Raw genomic sequence first — 16,081 nt, 5'->3', positions numbered from 1 at the left:
TCATTGATTATCCGGAATTCGAATTCTGGTTTTCCAGATTCGCTCGAGGAAATTTCGAATTGGATTATGACAGAAGGTTCGCAAATTGACTATAATCAATATTCACAGTTGTTCAATTTCAGTTCCGATCCGGAAGTTAGAAGACAGGTAACGAAACAAAATCAAATTCGAAGTTATGATTCATCAAATGAATTTTTAAGATTGCTGCTCCGTGATGTGTGCAAGGATGTTCGTGCTCACGTCGATAACTGGGATCTCAGAGTGGACGAGATTTCGTATTTCGGATCATTGGACTGTCACGCAGACGGCGGGATCTTATCGGGTGGACTACGTAAATAAAGACATTCCGTCCTATTTTGAAGAGAATCCAATGTGTTTCTTGATGAAAGTGTTGAAGCTCCCGAATCTTCAAGTGGAGAAATTGACGTTATATTAACAAAATAGACGTTTGGAGAAATTCATCAGAGAACTGGACGAATCAAATAGGAAACTTCATGTAAAGAAGGTCGAATTTCCATATAACCGTTCATCTGAAATCGGTTTGCACTTTATGATACCTGGAGTACTCGAAGAGATCAAACTCAACGATCCAAATCGCGAGACCCTTTATGACATTGTTGAATCGGAGCACTGCCAAGCAGCTAAGATGCTGAATCGAATCGAAAACTTTATGTGAAGAATGTGGAATTTCCAAACCGTCACTATCAATCAAAAATTGATTTGAACTATATGATTCCCGGAGTTCTCGAAGAGATCAAAATATACCTAGCGAATCCAAACCGCAGAGAAATCATTGAATTTATTGAATCGGAACAATGTCAGTCAGCTAAAATGTTGTATATTGATAGTCCGAAACCCACTTCGAAATTTCCATTGGATGCTCTGTTCAATTGCCCACGATTCAGTCTTAAACTCGGAGGAAGACCTGCTGACGGTTTGAAATCGAACTTCCTCAAGGTTAGCTTCATTTGAATTCAACGAAGAGTCTCCAATTCTCTCATTGTTTTCAGAGACTCATGAAATATGGTGAAGATCAAAAATGCGTTCTCTACATTTCCGAATTTCGTGGCGCTCCAAATCGAATCATGAAATATTTTGATGAACCAGAGGCTTTCAAACTTTCCGTCGCTTCGTCGTTACCCCATTCCAGGAACCAACGAATTCTATGAACTCGAATATGGAATAAAAGAGGAACGCGGTTCTTTTGGTCGGATTCAAAAGGAGGTCGTTTACCTCGAGAAAAAAAATAACTTGCTCTTTTTCTATTGAATTTACCGTTACCAATTTGTTGTTACAATGTTCTGTTGTTGTTGTTTTTGTTATAAATTCTGTTTTTAGTTCCTTATTTCCTCTCAAAAATACGGTTAAAACGTTGAAATCCCTATGTTGTGAAGACTTTATTTTCCACAGTCTTTGGTCTATTTCGTAACATTTCAGCCTTCTAATTATTCCAACTTTTCAGTAAAAACCTTCAAAATGGGCAATGTCGCCGAGAGAGATCCAATGGAAACTCGTTCACTTATTTTGAAAGAATTCGGAAAAGTACAGACACGAATCGTAACAAACCCAGAATTATGGAGAAAACTGAGTTTCGATGCTCATAAAGAGTTGTGTAAAGTGCTGGGAGATGACTTCATTGACTATCCGGAATTCGAATTCTGGTTCTCGAGATTCGCTCGAGGAAAGTTATATTTAGATTATGATAGAAGGTTCGCAAATAGAATACAATTAAAATTTACAGTTTATCAATTTCAGTTCCGATTCGAAACCCCGCTCGTTTACCGATTTGCCACAAGACGTTTTCAAAAACGTTGGAGAATACTTGGAGTTACATGACAGGTAAACAAGAATATTCAAGTTCGGAGTTTTGATTCATCAAATCAAATTTTCAGATTGCTGCTCCGTGATGTGTGCAAAGACATTCGATATCAAGTCGATAATTGGGATCTCAAAGTGGACGAGATTTCGTTTATAGATGGAAGTCATTGGGAAGTCAAGGTGACGAACGGATCCGGATCGTATCGGGCTAAAGATTTTGGAAAAAATGAAGATAACATCTGCTACCCTGCTTTCTATCGCAATCCAATTTCTTTCGTGATGAATATACTGATGCTCCCGAACCTCCTATTGAAGAAATTGACGTTTGCTGAGCAAGATGAATATTGGGAAAAATTGATTAACAAACTGGACGAATCGAATCGAAAAATTCATGTTAAGAAGATTCAATTTCCATATTTTCATTCATCTAGAATTGATTTGCATTTTATGGCTCCTGGAGTGCTTGAAGAGATCAAAATGTCCCCCGTGTATCCAAAACGCGAAAAGTTCAGTGAAATTATTGAATCGGAGCAATGCCAGTCAGCTAAAACGGTGTATATTGAGAGTCTGTTAGTCACTTCTCGATTCCCTTTAGATGTTCTTTACCATTGCCCAAGATTCACTGTGCTACTCGACGATTCTGCGGAAAAATTGAAAGCGGAATTTCTCAAGGTTAGCTTCTTTTTGATGCAATGAAAGGCTCCAATTCTCTCGTTATTTTCAGAAACTCATGAAATATGGTGAAGTACAAAAATGTGTTGTCTACATTTCCATATGTCGTTCCCGTCTGAGCCAAATCTTGAGCTATTTCAATGAACCGGAGGCTATGGTTCCGAACTTCCCGTCGCTTCGTCGTTATCCGATTCCGGGAAGCAACGAATTCTACGAACTCGAACAAGTATTTCTACGAAATCGAACAAGCGTTGACCGTTATGGACTCCAAGAGGAGTTCGTTCGCCTCGAAAGAAAACAGTAATTCTTCTTTTCTTTCTGATTGAATTCACACCGGACGTCAGATTAGTACCGAAATGTCAAAAACAAGAAACAAAACAATTTGACACTAGTTTTCAGATATTTATAGCATCTCTTTGAGTCTTCCGCCTATTTCGTTCATTACATACACTTTCAGTCGTATAATTTCATTATTTTTCAGTAAAACTCACGAAATGGTCGTGGCTATTCGCGGACGTATTCTCGAAGAATTCGGAAAAGTGGAGACACAAATCGCAGCAAACCCGGAATTGTGGAGAGAATTGAGTTTCGAAGCTCACAAAGAGTTGTGTAAAGTGCTGGGAGCGAACTTCATCGACTATCCAGAGTTTGAATTCTGGTTCTCAAGATTTCTTCAAGGAAATTTCGATTTGGATTATGATAGAAGGTATGCAAATAGAATAGAAACAATACTCACAGTTTGTCAATTTCAGATCCGATCCGAAAACTCGCTCGCTCATCGACTTGCCACAAGACGTTTTCAAAAACGTTGGCGAAAACTTGGAGTTACATGACAGGTAATCAAATAAAATAAAATTAGAAATTTAATTCATCAAATCAATTTTTCAGATTCCAACTCCGTAATGTATGCAAGGATTTTCGAATTCAAATCGATAACTGGGATCTGAAAGTGACTAAGATTTACTATAACCATGCGAAGGATTGGAGAGTCACGCAGACATCGAGACCTGAACCTTACTGTGCGGCCGATTTCGGAACAAATGAAAATAACATATCTAGTTCTGGTTTCTACCGGAATCCTATTTCTTTCGTGATGAATATTCTGAAACACCCGAAACTCCGATTGGAGAAATTGACTATTGATCTACAAAGTATTTCTTGTAAGAAATTGATTAAACGACTAGACGCTTCAAATCGGAAACTTCATGTGAAGAAAGTCCATTTTCCATATTATTGTAGTTCATCAAACAATGATTTACACTTTATGATTCCCGGAGTACTTGAAGAGATCATACTCAGCAATCTAACAGGCCGCGAATTCTATTATATTATTAAATCGGAGCAATATCAAGCAGCTAAAATGGTGCATATTGAGAGTCGGACTGCAACTTCATACTTTCCATTGACATCTCTTTACGACTGTCCTCGATTCACTCTTAAACTCGGAGGAAGACCTGCAGACGCTTTGAAAGCAATGTTTCTCAAGGTGAGCTTCTTTCTGATGCAATTGAACCGAAATCTTTTTTTCAGAAACTCATGAACAAAGGCAACGTACAGGAATGCGCTATCTACGCTGAGAGAGAAATCATGAAATATTTCAATGAGCCGGAGGCTATGGTTCCAAACTTCCCTACGCTTCGTCGTTATCCAATTCGAAAAACCAATGATTTCTACGAAATAGAATATCAAGGAGAGGCCGTTCGCCTCGAAAGAAAACCATAATTTCCTCTTTTTAAAATCATTTTACCTGTTAACCCATTGTCAATTTGTTATTATTTTGCGCTTTTTGTTGTTTTTGTTATAAATTCTGTTTCTATTTCCTTTTTCTTTTTAAAAATGCTTAAAACGTTTAAAACGTTGAAATCCCTATATTTTGAAGACTTTTTCACAAAAAAGTGCCAGAAGCTCCTGAAATTCCACAAATTAAGCAATCGCGTTTTTATTACAAAACCGGCAGTTCTTATTGAAATCAGTTAGGAAACGAAAGTGCACCACTTTCAAACTGTTCGACATAGTTTTCAGTTTCGAGGACTCGATTTTTAACGGTTTTTGCCTAGATGTTATCTTACAAGGGAAGTCTTTGGAGACGCCACTTTCAGACAACCTATAAATATGGTTATAGGTATTTTCGACCACGGAGAGTCCATTTCTGTTGTCAAAACCTACTAAATGTCTCTGCAAACCGAGTTATGAGCTCTCAAACTTTTCACAGGGCCGAGCTTTTTCACATTGAATTTTTAATCGGTCGTATATACGTCATCGAGCGGTTTCATTTTTGTTCCCAACGGTTTACCTGTGTTTGCACATTGAAAAAATTAAAATATCTAGCGTATACTACTTGTCGATTTGAAATACCATGTGAAAAAGCTTATCCACTTGAAACGTTTGAGAGCTCATAACTCGGCTCGCAGAGGCCTCGGGCCGGGCCGGGCCGATTTTTGACAAGTCTGGTCAAAAGTAATTTTACGAGCTTCTGGTCATACTTGGTAAGGCCCGGCTTCATAAAGTGATCTTTTTTTTCCCAATTTTTTTTTGAAATTTTTTCAATTTTTCATCGAAATGTTACCATTTCGAATGATTTTTCAGAATTTCTTCTAATTCTGAATGATAGTCGAAAATTTGACTTTTTCGCGAAAAAAATTCAAAAAAAATTGAATTTTGAAACTTGGCGCCAATTTCCCGGGCCTTGACAACTATGCTTCTGGTGCTACATCGCTTATGAACTGCGCGAATAAGAACTGTGTCGTTTAAGAACTCGTTTAGCAGTGGAGCGAGTTCGCATTGACATCTGAAATTTGAAATTTCAACGGGTTGATAGTTGTTTTTCGAGGTTTTGATATGAATTTTCACGACAAATGCGCTTTATTGCGAACAGAGTTCTTAAACGGTACAGTTCTTATGCAACACAGTTTTTAAGCGAAGTAACACCGAGCTTCTGGCATTTTTTGAGAAAAAAGTTTGAACAATATAAGGATTTCAACGTTTTCAACGTGTTTTTTAAAGTTTAAAAAGCTTTCATATTACCCATCCGCCGGTGGCTGACCACTCGCTCAAAGTTCGGCCCGGGGACTCGAAGTGGGTCTCGACGCGACAACCGTAGTATAAAAACTCCTCCTTTTATGGCTAAAGTACGGTCAAGAGCCGCCGTAAATCGAAATTCCGCAACGAGACCCACTCCGCGACCCCGGGCCGAACTTTGAACGAGTGGTCAGCCAACGGCGGATGGGTAATATATATGACAAAAAGTGCACCTTAAAAAATGATGACAATGTTTGCGCGTAAGATATCGTACATTGCTTACTTTGAGAACCACCATGGTCAGTGAAAAAGATTTTAGGAACATGCATTATTTGTGAATAGTCTTTACAATATAGGGATTTCAACGTTTTTAACGTATTTTTTTAAGGAATAAAAACATAAACAAACGAATTTATAACAAAAACAACAAGGTGAACAAAGTAACAACAAATTGACAATTGGTTAACAGATAAAATGAATTAGAAACAAAAGAAGAATTATTGTTTTCTTTCGAGGCAAACGGCTCCTCCTTCATATTCGAGTTCGAAGAATTCGTTGGTTCCCATTCGCTTCGTCGATACCCAATTTCGGGAACAAACGAATTCTATGAAATCGAATTCCGACTGGAAGGCAATCTACTATGGGCGCAGTTCGTTCACCTCGAAAGAAAATCATAATTCTTCTTTTGTTTCAAATTCAATTTCTCCTGTTAACCCATTGTCAATTTGTTGTTATTTTGTTCTCCTTGATTTTGTTATGGATTATTCTTTAAATTCTTTATTGTAATGCTAAAAAAGACGTTAGAAACGTTGAAATCCCTTTATTGCGAAGATTTTTTCACGAAAAATGCCAGGAGATACTAAATTCGAGACTGTACAAATCGGAAAGAAACGAAACCATCCCGTCAAATTTCGGAGTTTGCCGTAAACCGAAATTATAAAACATTTTCATGGCTTATGCGCTAAAATTTGAGTCAAAAATGAAGCTACGAAACTAAAAAATCGATAGAGCATTGTGCACAGCCATTACTTTAGCTAAAGTCGGTAAAAATAGCGAAAACTGTTTCTAAAATTTGTTTTTGACTGACTACGGTGGTTCTCAAAGTTCGCAATGCGGACAATGTACCATATCTTACGCGCAAACATTGTCATCATTTTTTGAGTTTTTCAACTTTGTGTTTCTTGAGGTTTTATCTTAAATGCGTCGATTTTTTGCTGAAAATGTTTGAAAATTTCAGAGTTTTGTAGGATTATCGAGTTTTTCGTTCATTTCGAAACGTTTCAGCCTACTAATTTTCCCACTTTTTCAGTTGCAAGCTCACAAAATGGCCGAGGTCTCCGAGAGAGATCCAGTGGTTATTCGTAGAAGAATTCTCGAAGAATTCGAGAAAGTACAAGCACAAATTGCAACAAATCCGGACATATGGAGAATATTGAGTTTCAAAGCTCACAAAGAGTTGTGTAAAGTGTTGGGAGAAGACTTCGTGGACTATCCGGAATTCGAATTCTGGTTTGCGAGATTCGCTCGAAGGGATTTTGAATTGGATTATGATAGAAGGTACGAACGTAGAATACAAACAATATTCACAGTCGGTCAATTTCAGATCCGATCCAAAAGCTCGCTCGTTCACCGACTTACCGTTGGAGATTTTTGAAAAAGTTATCGAATGTTTGTGGATATATGAAAGGTAACCGAACAAAATCAAATTGGTCGTCGTATTAATCGAATCAATTTTTCAGAATGCGACTCCGTGATGTGTGCAAGGATATTCGATATCAATTCGATAACTTGAGTCCGAAAATAACCGAGTTTCACAGTTTAGGGTGTTGTCCACTCAGAGCACTGAAGCTCCCGAAACTCCAATTGGAGAAATTGACGATTTGGGAAGAAGATAAACATTGGAAGGAATTGATTGAAGAGCTGGACGAATCGAATCGAAAACTTCATGTCAAGAAGGTCGAATTTACACGTTATTACCCTTCATCAAAAATTGATTTGCACTTTATGATTCCTGGAGTGCTTGAAGAGATCAAACTGTTCCTCAAGAATCCAAACCGCAAAGACATTACTAAAATTATTGAATCGGAGCAATGTCAAGCAGCAAAAATGGTGTATATCGAGAGTGATACTATCTTTCCTAAATTTCCAAGGAATGTTTTTTACAATTGCCCTCGATTCACTTTGAGACTAGGTATTTACAGAGGAGGAGGAGGACCAGCAGACAAACTAAAAGCGCAATTTCTCAAGGTTTGTTTCTTTTGGAATTCAACGAAGATTTTTCAATTCTCTCGTGATTTTCAGAGACTCATGAAGAAAGCCGAAGTACAAAAATGCGTTATCTACTTTACCAAAAATTGTGACCCTCGTAGCCAAATCTTGAAGTGTTTCGATGAACCAGAGGCTATGGTTCCGAACTTTCCGTCGCTCCGACGTTACCCAATTCCTGGAACCAATGAATTCTATGAAATCGAACATCAAGAGAAAGACGGATATCAAGAGGAGTTCGTTTGCCTCGAAAGAAAACAATGATTACCTTTTCTCCTATTGATTTTATCTGTTAACTCATTACCAATGTGTTGTTATTTTGTTCTCCTTACTGTTGTTGTTATAAATTTTGTTTTTATTCCGTTTTTCCTACTAGAAAATACGTTAAAAGCGTTGGGATTCCTCAATTTTCCCTTTTTTTTAAATTTCGAAATCTTGTAAAATCCTTTCAGAAAAATGCCGGCTGTCCCGAAATTCGATTCAAAAATGATTCGATCCTTTATTCTCTACGAATTTCTTCAAAAACGAAAAATCAATGAGGGATTCCATAATTTGTGTAAAATAGTCAGCAATGACGTCATCGGATTCAACGAATTCCAGTTTTGGTTTACTCGATTTTCAGAGGGAAAACAGGATTTGGATTTTCAGATTAATAAGTGAGAAAAAAATGGATTTTCAGATAAAAATCTAATTTTTTAGTGAGACATTCGGACAAATCGACAGACACACGGAGGAGGAAGAAGAAGAGGAAATGTCATTGGGTGTATGGTAAGAGGGGGTGTGTCCTTTTTAAAGTGGGCGGAGCTTATTGATTTTCAGTGTCATACAGCAGCAGGAGCCAATAGAATCAATAGAAAAGAGATGTAAGAAATGTGGAATTTTGGTGACGGGAGACAGTAATTCATCACTAAAAGAGCATGCAATCGAAATGCATTCTGATACGAAACGATTCAAATGTAGACAATGTGATTATAGTGATTCGATGAGACATCGAGTCACACATCATTCAGCTACCATCCATCGAACACATCGACGAAATATCGTTGATCTCATGTTAGTTCTGGGATGATGAGTCTATATCACAAAATCTGAAAATTCGGCTGAAAATCAGTCAAAAATTTGAGTTTTTAAAAAAAGCCTATTTTTACATCGAAAGTTTCAAGTTTTTGTTGATTTTACAGCTTCTCAACAGAGCGCACTTGCTGAAAACTGTATTTTTTGGTCATTTTCTCACAATTTTCTGATCAAAATGTTTTGGGCGAATTTCAGCAGCAATTATCCCATGAAATCGAGCATTTATAGCTAAAAGTTACATAAAACTACGATTTCGAACTAATTTTTCCAATTTCCGCGTTGAAATTTAAAAAAATTTCAGTTTTTCTGATTGAAAATCTAAAAAATTATACGTTTAGCTATCTCCAAAATTAGATTTTTATGTGTTTTTGGAGGAACATTGTCAGGTTTTCAGCCGATTTTTCTAATTTTCTATCGAAAAATAGTCTGAAATTCATTTTTCAGACAGTTTCTGACGAATTTAAATGGTTTTTTTGTTAAAATTGTCATTTTCAAACCGAAAACCGCTTCAAATGCGCTCTACCGCTCACTTCCATTCATTGCAGTGACCGCCCGTGGACCGAATTAATGATGGAATGTTTTCCGGATGCAGTAGAGGAAGAAGAAGAGGAAATGATGGCAAAAGAATACGGTAGAAAAGAGGAGACATCGTATGAGTGTCAGATGTGTAATGTCATACTCAAACCGTGGGGAAACAATCGATGGAATCTGAAAATGCACGTGATCTCAATGCATTGTGTCTCGAAACAATACAAATGTAGAACGTGCGGATTTCTTGTTTCTCGGAAGACGTCAGCCAGACAACACTCGAGAAGAATTCACGGAAAAGATGATGATCCCGAGGATTTAATGTATTCATTTCTTTTTTTTGAAAAATAAATAGATTTTTGATTTGCAGCGACGACAAAATGAGAGACGAGTGGAACGAAATGTTCGGAAAATGCTTCCCAGAGATCGCCTGCACCACTCAATTTCAGTTATAATTATTGTTTTTTCGTTGATTTAATAATATTTTCTGAATTTTTCTCATAAAAAACTGTTTAAAATCCCTTCTTTTCGACTCAATTTTGCGTTAATTTCGCATATCGGCTACTGTACCTCTCAAAGTACGCAGAGTGTTTGTGTACACTGCATCACACTTGACGAACAAATTCTCTTTTCGATAAAATGGTCGATCCTCCTTCAACACCGCCCACTGATCTCCGAGCACTAATAATTTATGATATTTATCAATGGAAAACTGTTGAAAAATCATACGACAACTACAGTAATCTGTGTGATTCGCTGAGAATCGACAATATTTCATTCGGAGATTTCGAGTATTGGTTCAATCGATATTCTAAAGAATATTACTATTCCGTTAAGAATGGAAGGTCAGATTTGAAATATTTCAGAAAATTCAGAAATTCAAACTTCTATAAATTTCAGAAGTCTTCCATTACTAGATATCTCTGCATGCGTATTTTCTGATTTTATCAATGGAAAATCAGCTGAATATTCATTTAATCAGATTTCTGAAGCCCTTGGAGAGAGTATTGTGAAGAAGGAGGATTTTCAGAAATGGAGAAATTCATTTTCGATCGAAAAGAGGGAATCGAATGATGAGGAAAGGTAAACAAGCACCGTGTACTCCACGTGGAGAAGTCTGATTTGCAGTTTTCAAAAACTGTCTAACTTCTAGATATTCAAATATCTCGTCGAACCTCCGCCTGTTTATTTTATTTCATAAATTTTCACTCGTATAATTTTATTATTTTTCAGTCAAAAAGCCCACACAATGGCCGAGCTCGCCGACAGAGATCCATTGGCTATTCGCGCACGTATTCTCAAAGAATTCGGAAAAGTGCAAGCGTTTATTACAACCCACCCGAAATATTGGAGATCAGTGACACTTAGAGCTCACAAAAGGTTATGCGAAGCTATGGGATATGACTACGTGGACTATCCGGAATTCGAATTCTGGGTCTTGAGATTTCTTCACGGAAATTTCGAATTGGAATATAATAGAAGGTATGCAAATAAAATACAAACTATATTCACAGTTTGTAAATTTCAGTTCCGATCCAAAAGCCCGTTCGTTCACCGACTTGCCACTAGACGTTTTCAATAAAATTGGCGAATACTTGAGCTTGGAAGACAGGTAAGCAGACTAATCAAATTCGATGTTCGATTCAGCAAATCAATTTTTCAGATTCCAACTCCGAGATGTGTGCAAAGACTTTCGATATCAAGTCGATAACTGGGGTCTCAAAGTGGACGAGATTTACTATAAGAATGCGGATGTATGGCATCTCTATCAGAAGAGTTCAGCCGTATGCAGATTTTATGTAAATAACAGATCCCGCCTTGGTTTCTATCGAAATCCTATTTCTTTTGTGATGAATATGCTTAAGCACCCGAGATACCAATTGGAGAAATTGGCGATTAATAAAGAAGATAAATATTGGAAGAAATTGATTAAAAAACTGGACGAATCGAATCGAAAACTTCGCGTGAAGAAAGTCAACTTTGAATCTAACGGCGGTTCATCTAAAATTGATTTGCATTTTATGGTTCCCGGAGTACTCGAAGAGATCAAAATGTATCTTCTGAATCCAACACGCAAAGAACTCAATGAAATTATTGAATCGGAGCAATGTCAGTCAGCTAAAATGGTGTATATTGAGAGTCTGATAGGCACTCCTACATATCCATTAGATGTCCTATACAACTGCCCTCGATTCACTCTGAAACTTGGTGGAGATTCTGGTACAAAAGCCAATTTCCTCAAGGTTAGCTTCTTTTTGATGCGACGGAAAGAATCTGAAATTCAACGAAGATCCTTCAATTCTCTCATTATTTTCAGAAACTCATGAAATATGGCAAAGTTCAAAAATGCGTTCTCTACATTTCCACCTATATTGGCGCTCCGAGTCAAATCATGTGGTATTTCAATGAACCAGAGGCTATGGTTCCAAACTTCCCGTCGCTTCGTCGTTATCCGATTCCGGAAACTAACGAATTCTACGAACTCGAATATCAAGAGGAACTCGATTATTTTGAGTATCGAGAGGAGTTCATTCATCTCGAAAGAAAACAATAATTTCCTCTTTTTTATATTCATTTTGTCTGTTAACCCATTACCAATTTGTTGTTATTTTGTTCTCCTTGTTTTTACTGTTATGAATTCTCTTCTAATTCGTTTTTTCAATGCTAAAAGATACTATATTCTATAATTTTCTCACTGAACCTGCTGAAAATCTCTTCTATTTCTCCCAATTTTGCGTTAATTTCGCTTACCGGCTACTGTACCTCTCAAACTACGCAGGGTGTTTGCGTACTCTGCATCACACCTGACGAGCAAATTCTCTTTTCGATAAAATGGTCGATCCTCCTTCAACCCCATCCACTGGTCTCCGAGCGCTAATAATTTATGACATTTATCAATGGAAAACTATGGAAAAATCATACGAGAACTACAGTAATCTGTGTGATTCGCTGAGAATCGAGAATATTTCATTCGGAGATTTCGAGTATTGGTTCAATCGATATTCCAAAGAATATTACTATTCCGTTAAGAATGGAAGGTCAGATTTGAATTATTTCTAATTATTTCAATCCAAATTTTATCATTTTCAGAAGTCTTCCATTACTAGATATCTCTGCATGCGTATTTTCTGATTTTATCAAAGGAAAATCGGCTGAAAATTCATTTAATCAGATTTCTGAAGCCCTTGGAGAGAGTATTGTGAAGAAGGAGGATTTCGAGAGATGGAGAAATTCATTTTCGAATGGAAACAGGCGATTGAGTGATGAAAAAAGGTAAATAATGAGAATTCAGAGAGAAGCGTCGTGTATAAAGTATCATTTTCGGATAGTTTTAACTTAAAACCCGTGCTTTTACAAAAAATTGAAGAAAATGACGAGATTTCTAAAATTAAATCATATTCTCTTGTCCACGTGGAGTACACCAACCATTTTCCTGTTTATCAATAGAGCGCACTATCAACCAATTCTTCAGACCCCTCGAATTCTGTGATTTGTCACTCGACGCCGTCGGTCAAATCGTGGAATCTCTCGATTTCCGAACTCAATCGATTTTTCGAAAAGTCTCTCGAGGCCTCCGGGATCTAGTAGATCAACGAAAACCGTCGATCAGCTATATGTCTGTGTCATTCGAAAGAAATCAGTTAGTGATTAGTTCTCACGAAAATCAAGTGATCTACACGAATTCCACGTGGAGGGCGAGATGGGCGGGACGGAAAAATGTGAGAATCGTCAGGAGGTACGACGAGGAATGGTGCGGAAAATCTATTTCGAAAAATTCGTTTTTTTTTCGATTTTTATTAGCTCAGCACAGTTCATACAACCGCGCTCCACCGAAATGCTCTTGAAAATTGTCTCTTTTTCTCTGACAGTCTCTCAATTTCGCACACTATTTTCTTCGGTTTCGATAGAGCGCGGTTGTAGAGAAACAATCAGAAACTTTTTTGAAAAAAATGGATCGAAAAAGTTTTTGCCAAATTTTTATTAAAAACCACCGAAAAAATCGAAAAACCCTTTTTTTCGATAATTTTTAACCAAAAAATTTCAAGAAAACTGTCTGAATAAAACGAGTTTTTTGTTGCCAAAAATCTTGAATTTTCATGAAAACTGTAAGGAGAGACTCCCAGAAATATGTTTTTAATAAAAAATTAGAAAAAAATTCAGAAAATCGAAAAATTACAGTTCATACAACTGCGCTCCACCGAAATGCCCTTGAGAAATTTCTCCTTTTCTCTGAGTCTCTCAATTTCGCATACAATTTTCTTCGATTTCGGTAGAGCGCGGTTTTAAGAGGCGTGCCGTGCGAATATTTTTGAAAATTTCAAAAGAATTTTTTTTTCTCACAGCGCTGGTGACGACGACTATTGGAAGAGGGCATTCGACGACGTGGCACTCGTTTTTCGGAATCCGAAATTGCATTTCGACAGACTCTGTATCAATTTCGATCCGATTTTCGATGAGTCCGACGTCTTCAGAATCCCAAAACACACACTGAAATCTCTTCTCGACTCTCTGAAATCCAAAATTTCCGTCCGCACACTTCAGATTGAAATGAGAAATGACGACGATCTGATGACGATTCTACCGTATTTGAAACCCCGAAAAATCGATAATCTGATTCTGAATGACGCTTCCATTTCGTATTCTCCGCCCTTTTCTTTCGAGAGAATCGTCCAGTTGGATCAATGGAAAAACGCGATATCTGTCATTTGTAGACCCATTATTCCCAATAATTTTATCCATTTCTTCTATCATTTCACTCATTTTATCATTTCGATTCAATCGATTTCTATTCAGGAGCTTCTCGACTTGAGAGATGTAAGTGCGCTCTATTAGACTCGCTTGCAATTGTGGGCGTGGCTTGTTTTTTCCTATTCTTGGCTTCAAAAACAAACCAAAAAACTGAATTTTGTGTGATTTTGAACGGAAAATCTTAAAAATTGAACTTTTTGCATGAAAATCACATGAAACTTCAAAATTTCAGCCAGAAAAAGATGAAAACTTGGTTTTTGCGTAAAAAATCGATTATTCATAGCAACAACTTGATAAAAACAGCAATTTTCAATCAAAAATGAACAAAATATCCGATTTTTTTAACGATTTTCTCGAGTTGAGAGATGTAAGTGCGCTCTATTGGACTCGATGGATTATCAGGAGAGCGCGCTTGCACTGCAAGCCTTGCAATCGTGGGCGTGGCTTGTTTTTTCTATTTTCTGTCATAAAAGCAAGTTAAAAACATAATTTTGTGTGATCTTGGACGGAAAACCTCAAAAATCACAGGAAAATAGTATTTTCAGCACAAAAATTATGAGATTTGTTTAAAAAAAGGAGAAAACCACGTTTTTGAGTCAAAAATGATTATTCAGATCTAGAACGTTGTAAAAACTGTCATTTTTCGGTCAAAAATTAACGAAACATTTACTTTTTAAACACTGGGTGACAGCGATGAACCTCGCGAAAACGCGCTCCGTTGATACGAGAGCCGCGTCGCCTCAAACGGAATAAGCCGCGACGCGGCGGACGGCACTGGGCGCTATGAGAAATCTGATTTTTCCACTGAAAACATAATAGAAAAATGTCTGTTTTGAAGAATAAAGTCAAAATCAATTAGAATTACATTTTCCTGTTTCAGAAAACACAATTTTCCTATAGACTCTAAAAAATGCGACAAAGACAGAACGTTTAATACAAATTTCAGACAAGGAAAACTATGAAAATACTCACAATTGGTGACGTTTACAACAAAGAACTTTCGAGCAACAACAATTTTTTATTAAAAAAGGAAAACAACAAGCAAAATTAGAAAAATTGTTAATAATTTACATTAAACTTTGAAGAAGCGTTGTTGAAGAGAAGTTGCGCAGAAGATTTACAATTTCAGTAGAAAGATAAGGCGTAGAAGAAGAATTCTGAAAGTTTTGTTCATGAAACTACGGGAAAACAGACTAATCAGAAGTTATACGTGGAAAAAATAACCTGAAATTTTCGCCTCGGCTTGTATGTTGATTTTGTCCATTTTTCGCTGCATTTGTTGGCTGAAAACATATTTTTTTCGCTTCTGTAATTTTATTTCGAATGAAAAACAAAGAAAAGGTTCGAAAAATTGGTTTTAAACGACAAAAAATGAAGAAAATATAGCTTTTTCGAAGAAAAACGAGCTTCGCGGCTTATCACTATCAAAGGAGCCGCGACGCGCACGCAACGCATCTCTCTCGGTGTCGATTTACGAGATTGAATTGAGGTTCATCGCTGTTACCCCGTGTTTAAAAAACTGAACATAAAAAATTAAATTTTCCGCACATAACTTTAATTTTTGTCAAAAATCAATTATTTAATGGAAAATCTAGGTGAAAATGTGAAATTTACTGCAAAAAAACAAATAAAATACACATTTTTAAACCAATTTTCGCATTTCTATCTTCAAAATTACCAAAATTACGTAAGCCACGCCCCCTAACTGCAAGTGCGCTCCACTGTGACTCCTCCCATCCCAATCCCATTCTATTTTCAGAGTCTCTCCAAATCTCCGATTTTCGAATCATGTACAATTACGGCTCAAAATCGCCCCGACTATGAGAATGTCATTGAAATTCTCCAATTGAAATCTGTTTTCAAAAGAAATTTCCATTTTTATCCGATTGCCAATTCTAAGAATATTCTAGAGTTCGAGTGGAGTGGAGACTCCTGTTTTAAGATTACTAGAAAGTAA

At 36.9% G+C, this 16,081-nt stretch overlaps 1 protein-coding gene across 1 annotated transcript; it reads left to right on the top strand.

Annotated features, from left to right (window-relative positions):
* Positions 1-12,207: 12,207 nt before the first annotated feature.
* GCK72_021196 (uncharacterized protein) lies at positions 12,208-16,081 on the top strand (the record flags this gene model as incomplete). Its single annotated transcript, XM_053734097.1, has 5 exons — positions 12,208-12,413; positions 12,466-12,648; positions 12,848-13,111; positions 13,719-14,190; positions 15,884-16,081. The coding sequence occupies 5 exons, from the start codon at positions 12,208-12,210 to the stop codon at positions 16,079-16,081; spliced, it is 1,323 nt and encodes a 440-aa protein (XP_053583010.1).

Source organism: Caenorhabditis remanei, chromosome V (assembly GCF_010183535.1).
Source record: "Caenorhabditis remanei strain PX506 chromosome V, whole genome shotgun sequence".
NCBI lineage: Eukaryota > Metazoa > Nematoda > Chromadorea > Rhabditida > Rhabditidae > Caenorhabditis > Caenorhabditis remanei.
The sequence above is the reverse complement of the archived record's forward strand: the minus strand, read 5'-3'. Positions and strand labels throughout refer to the sequence as shown.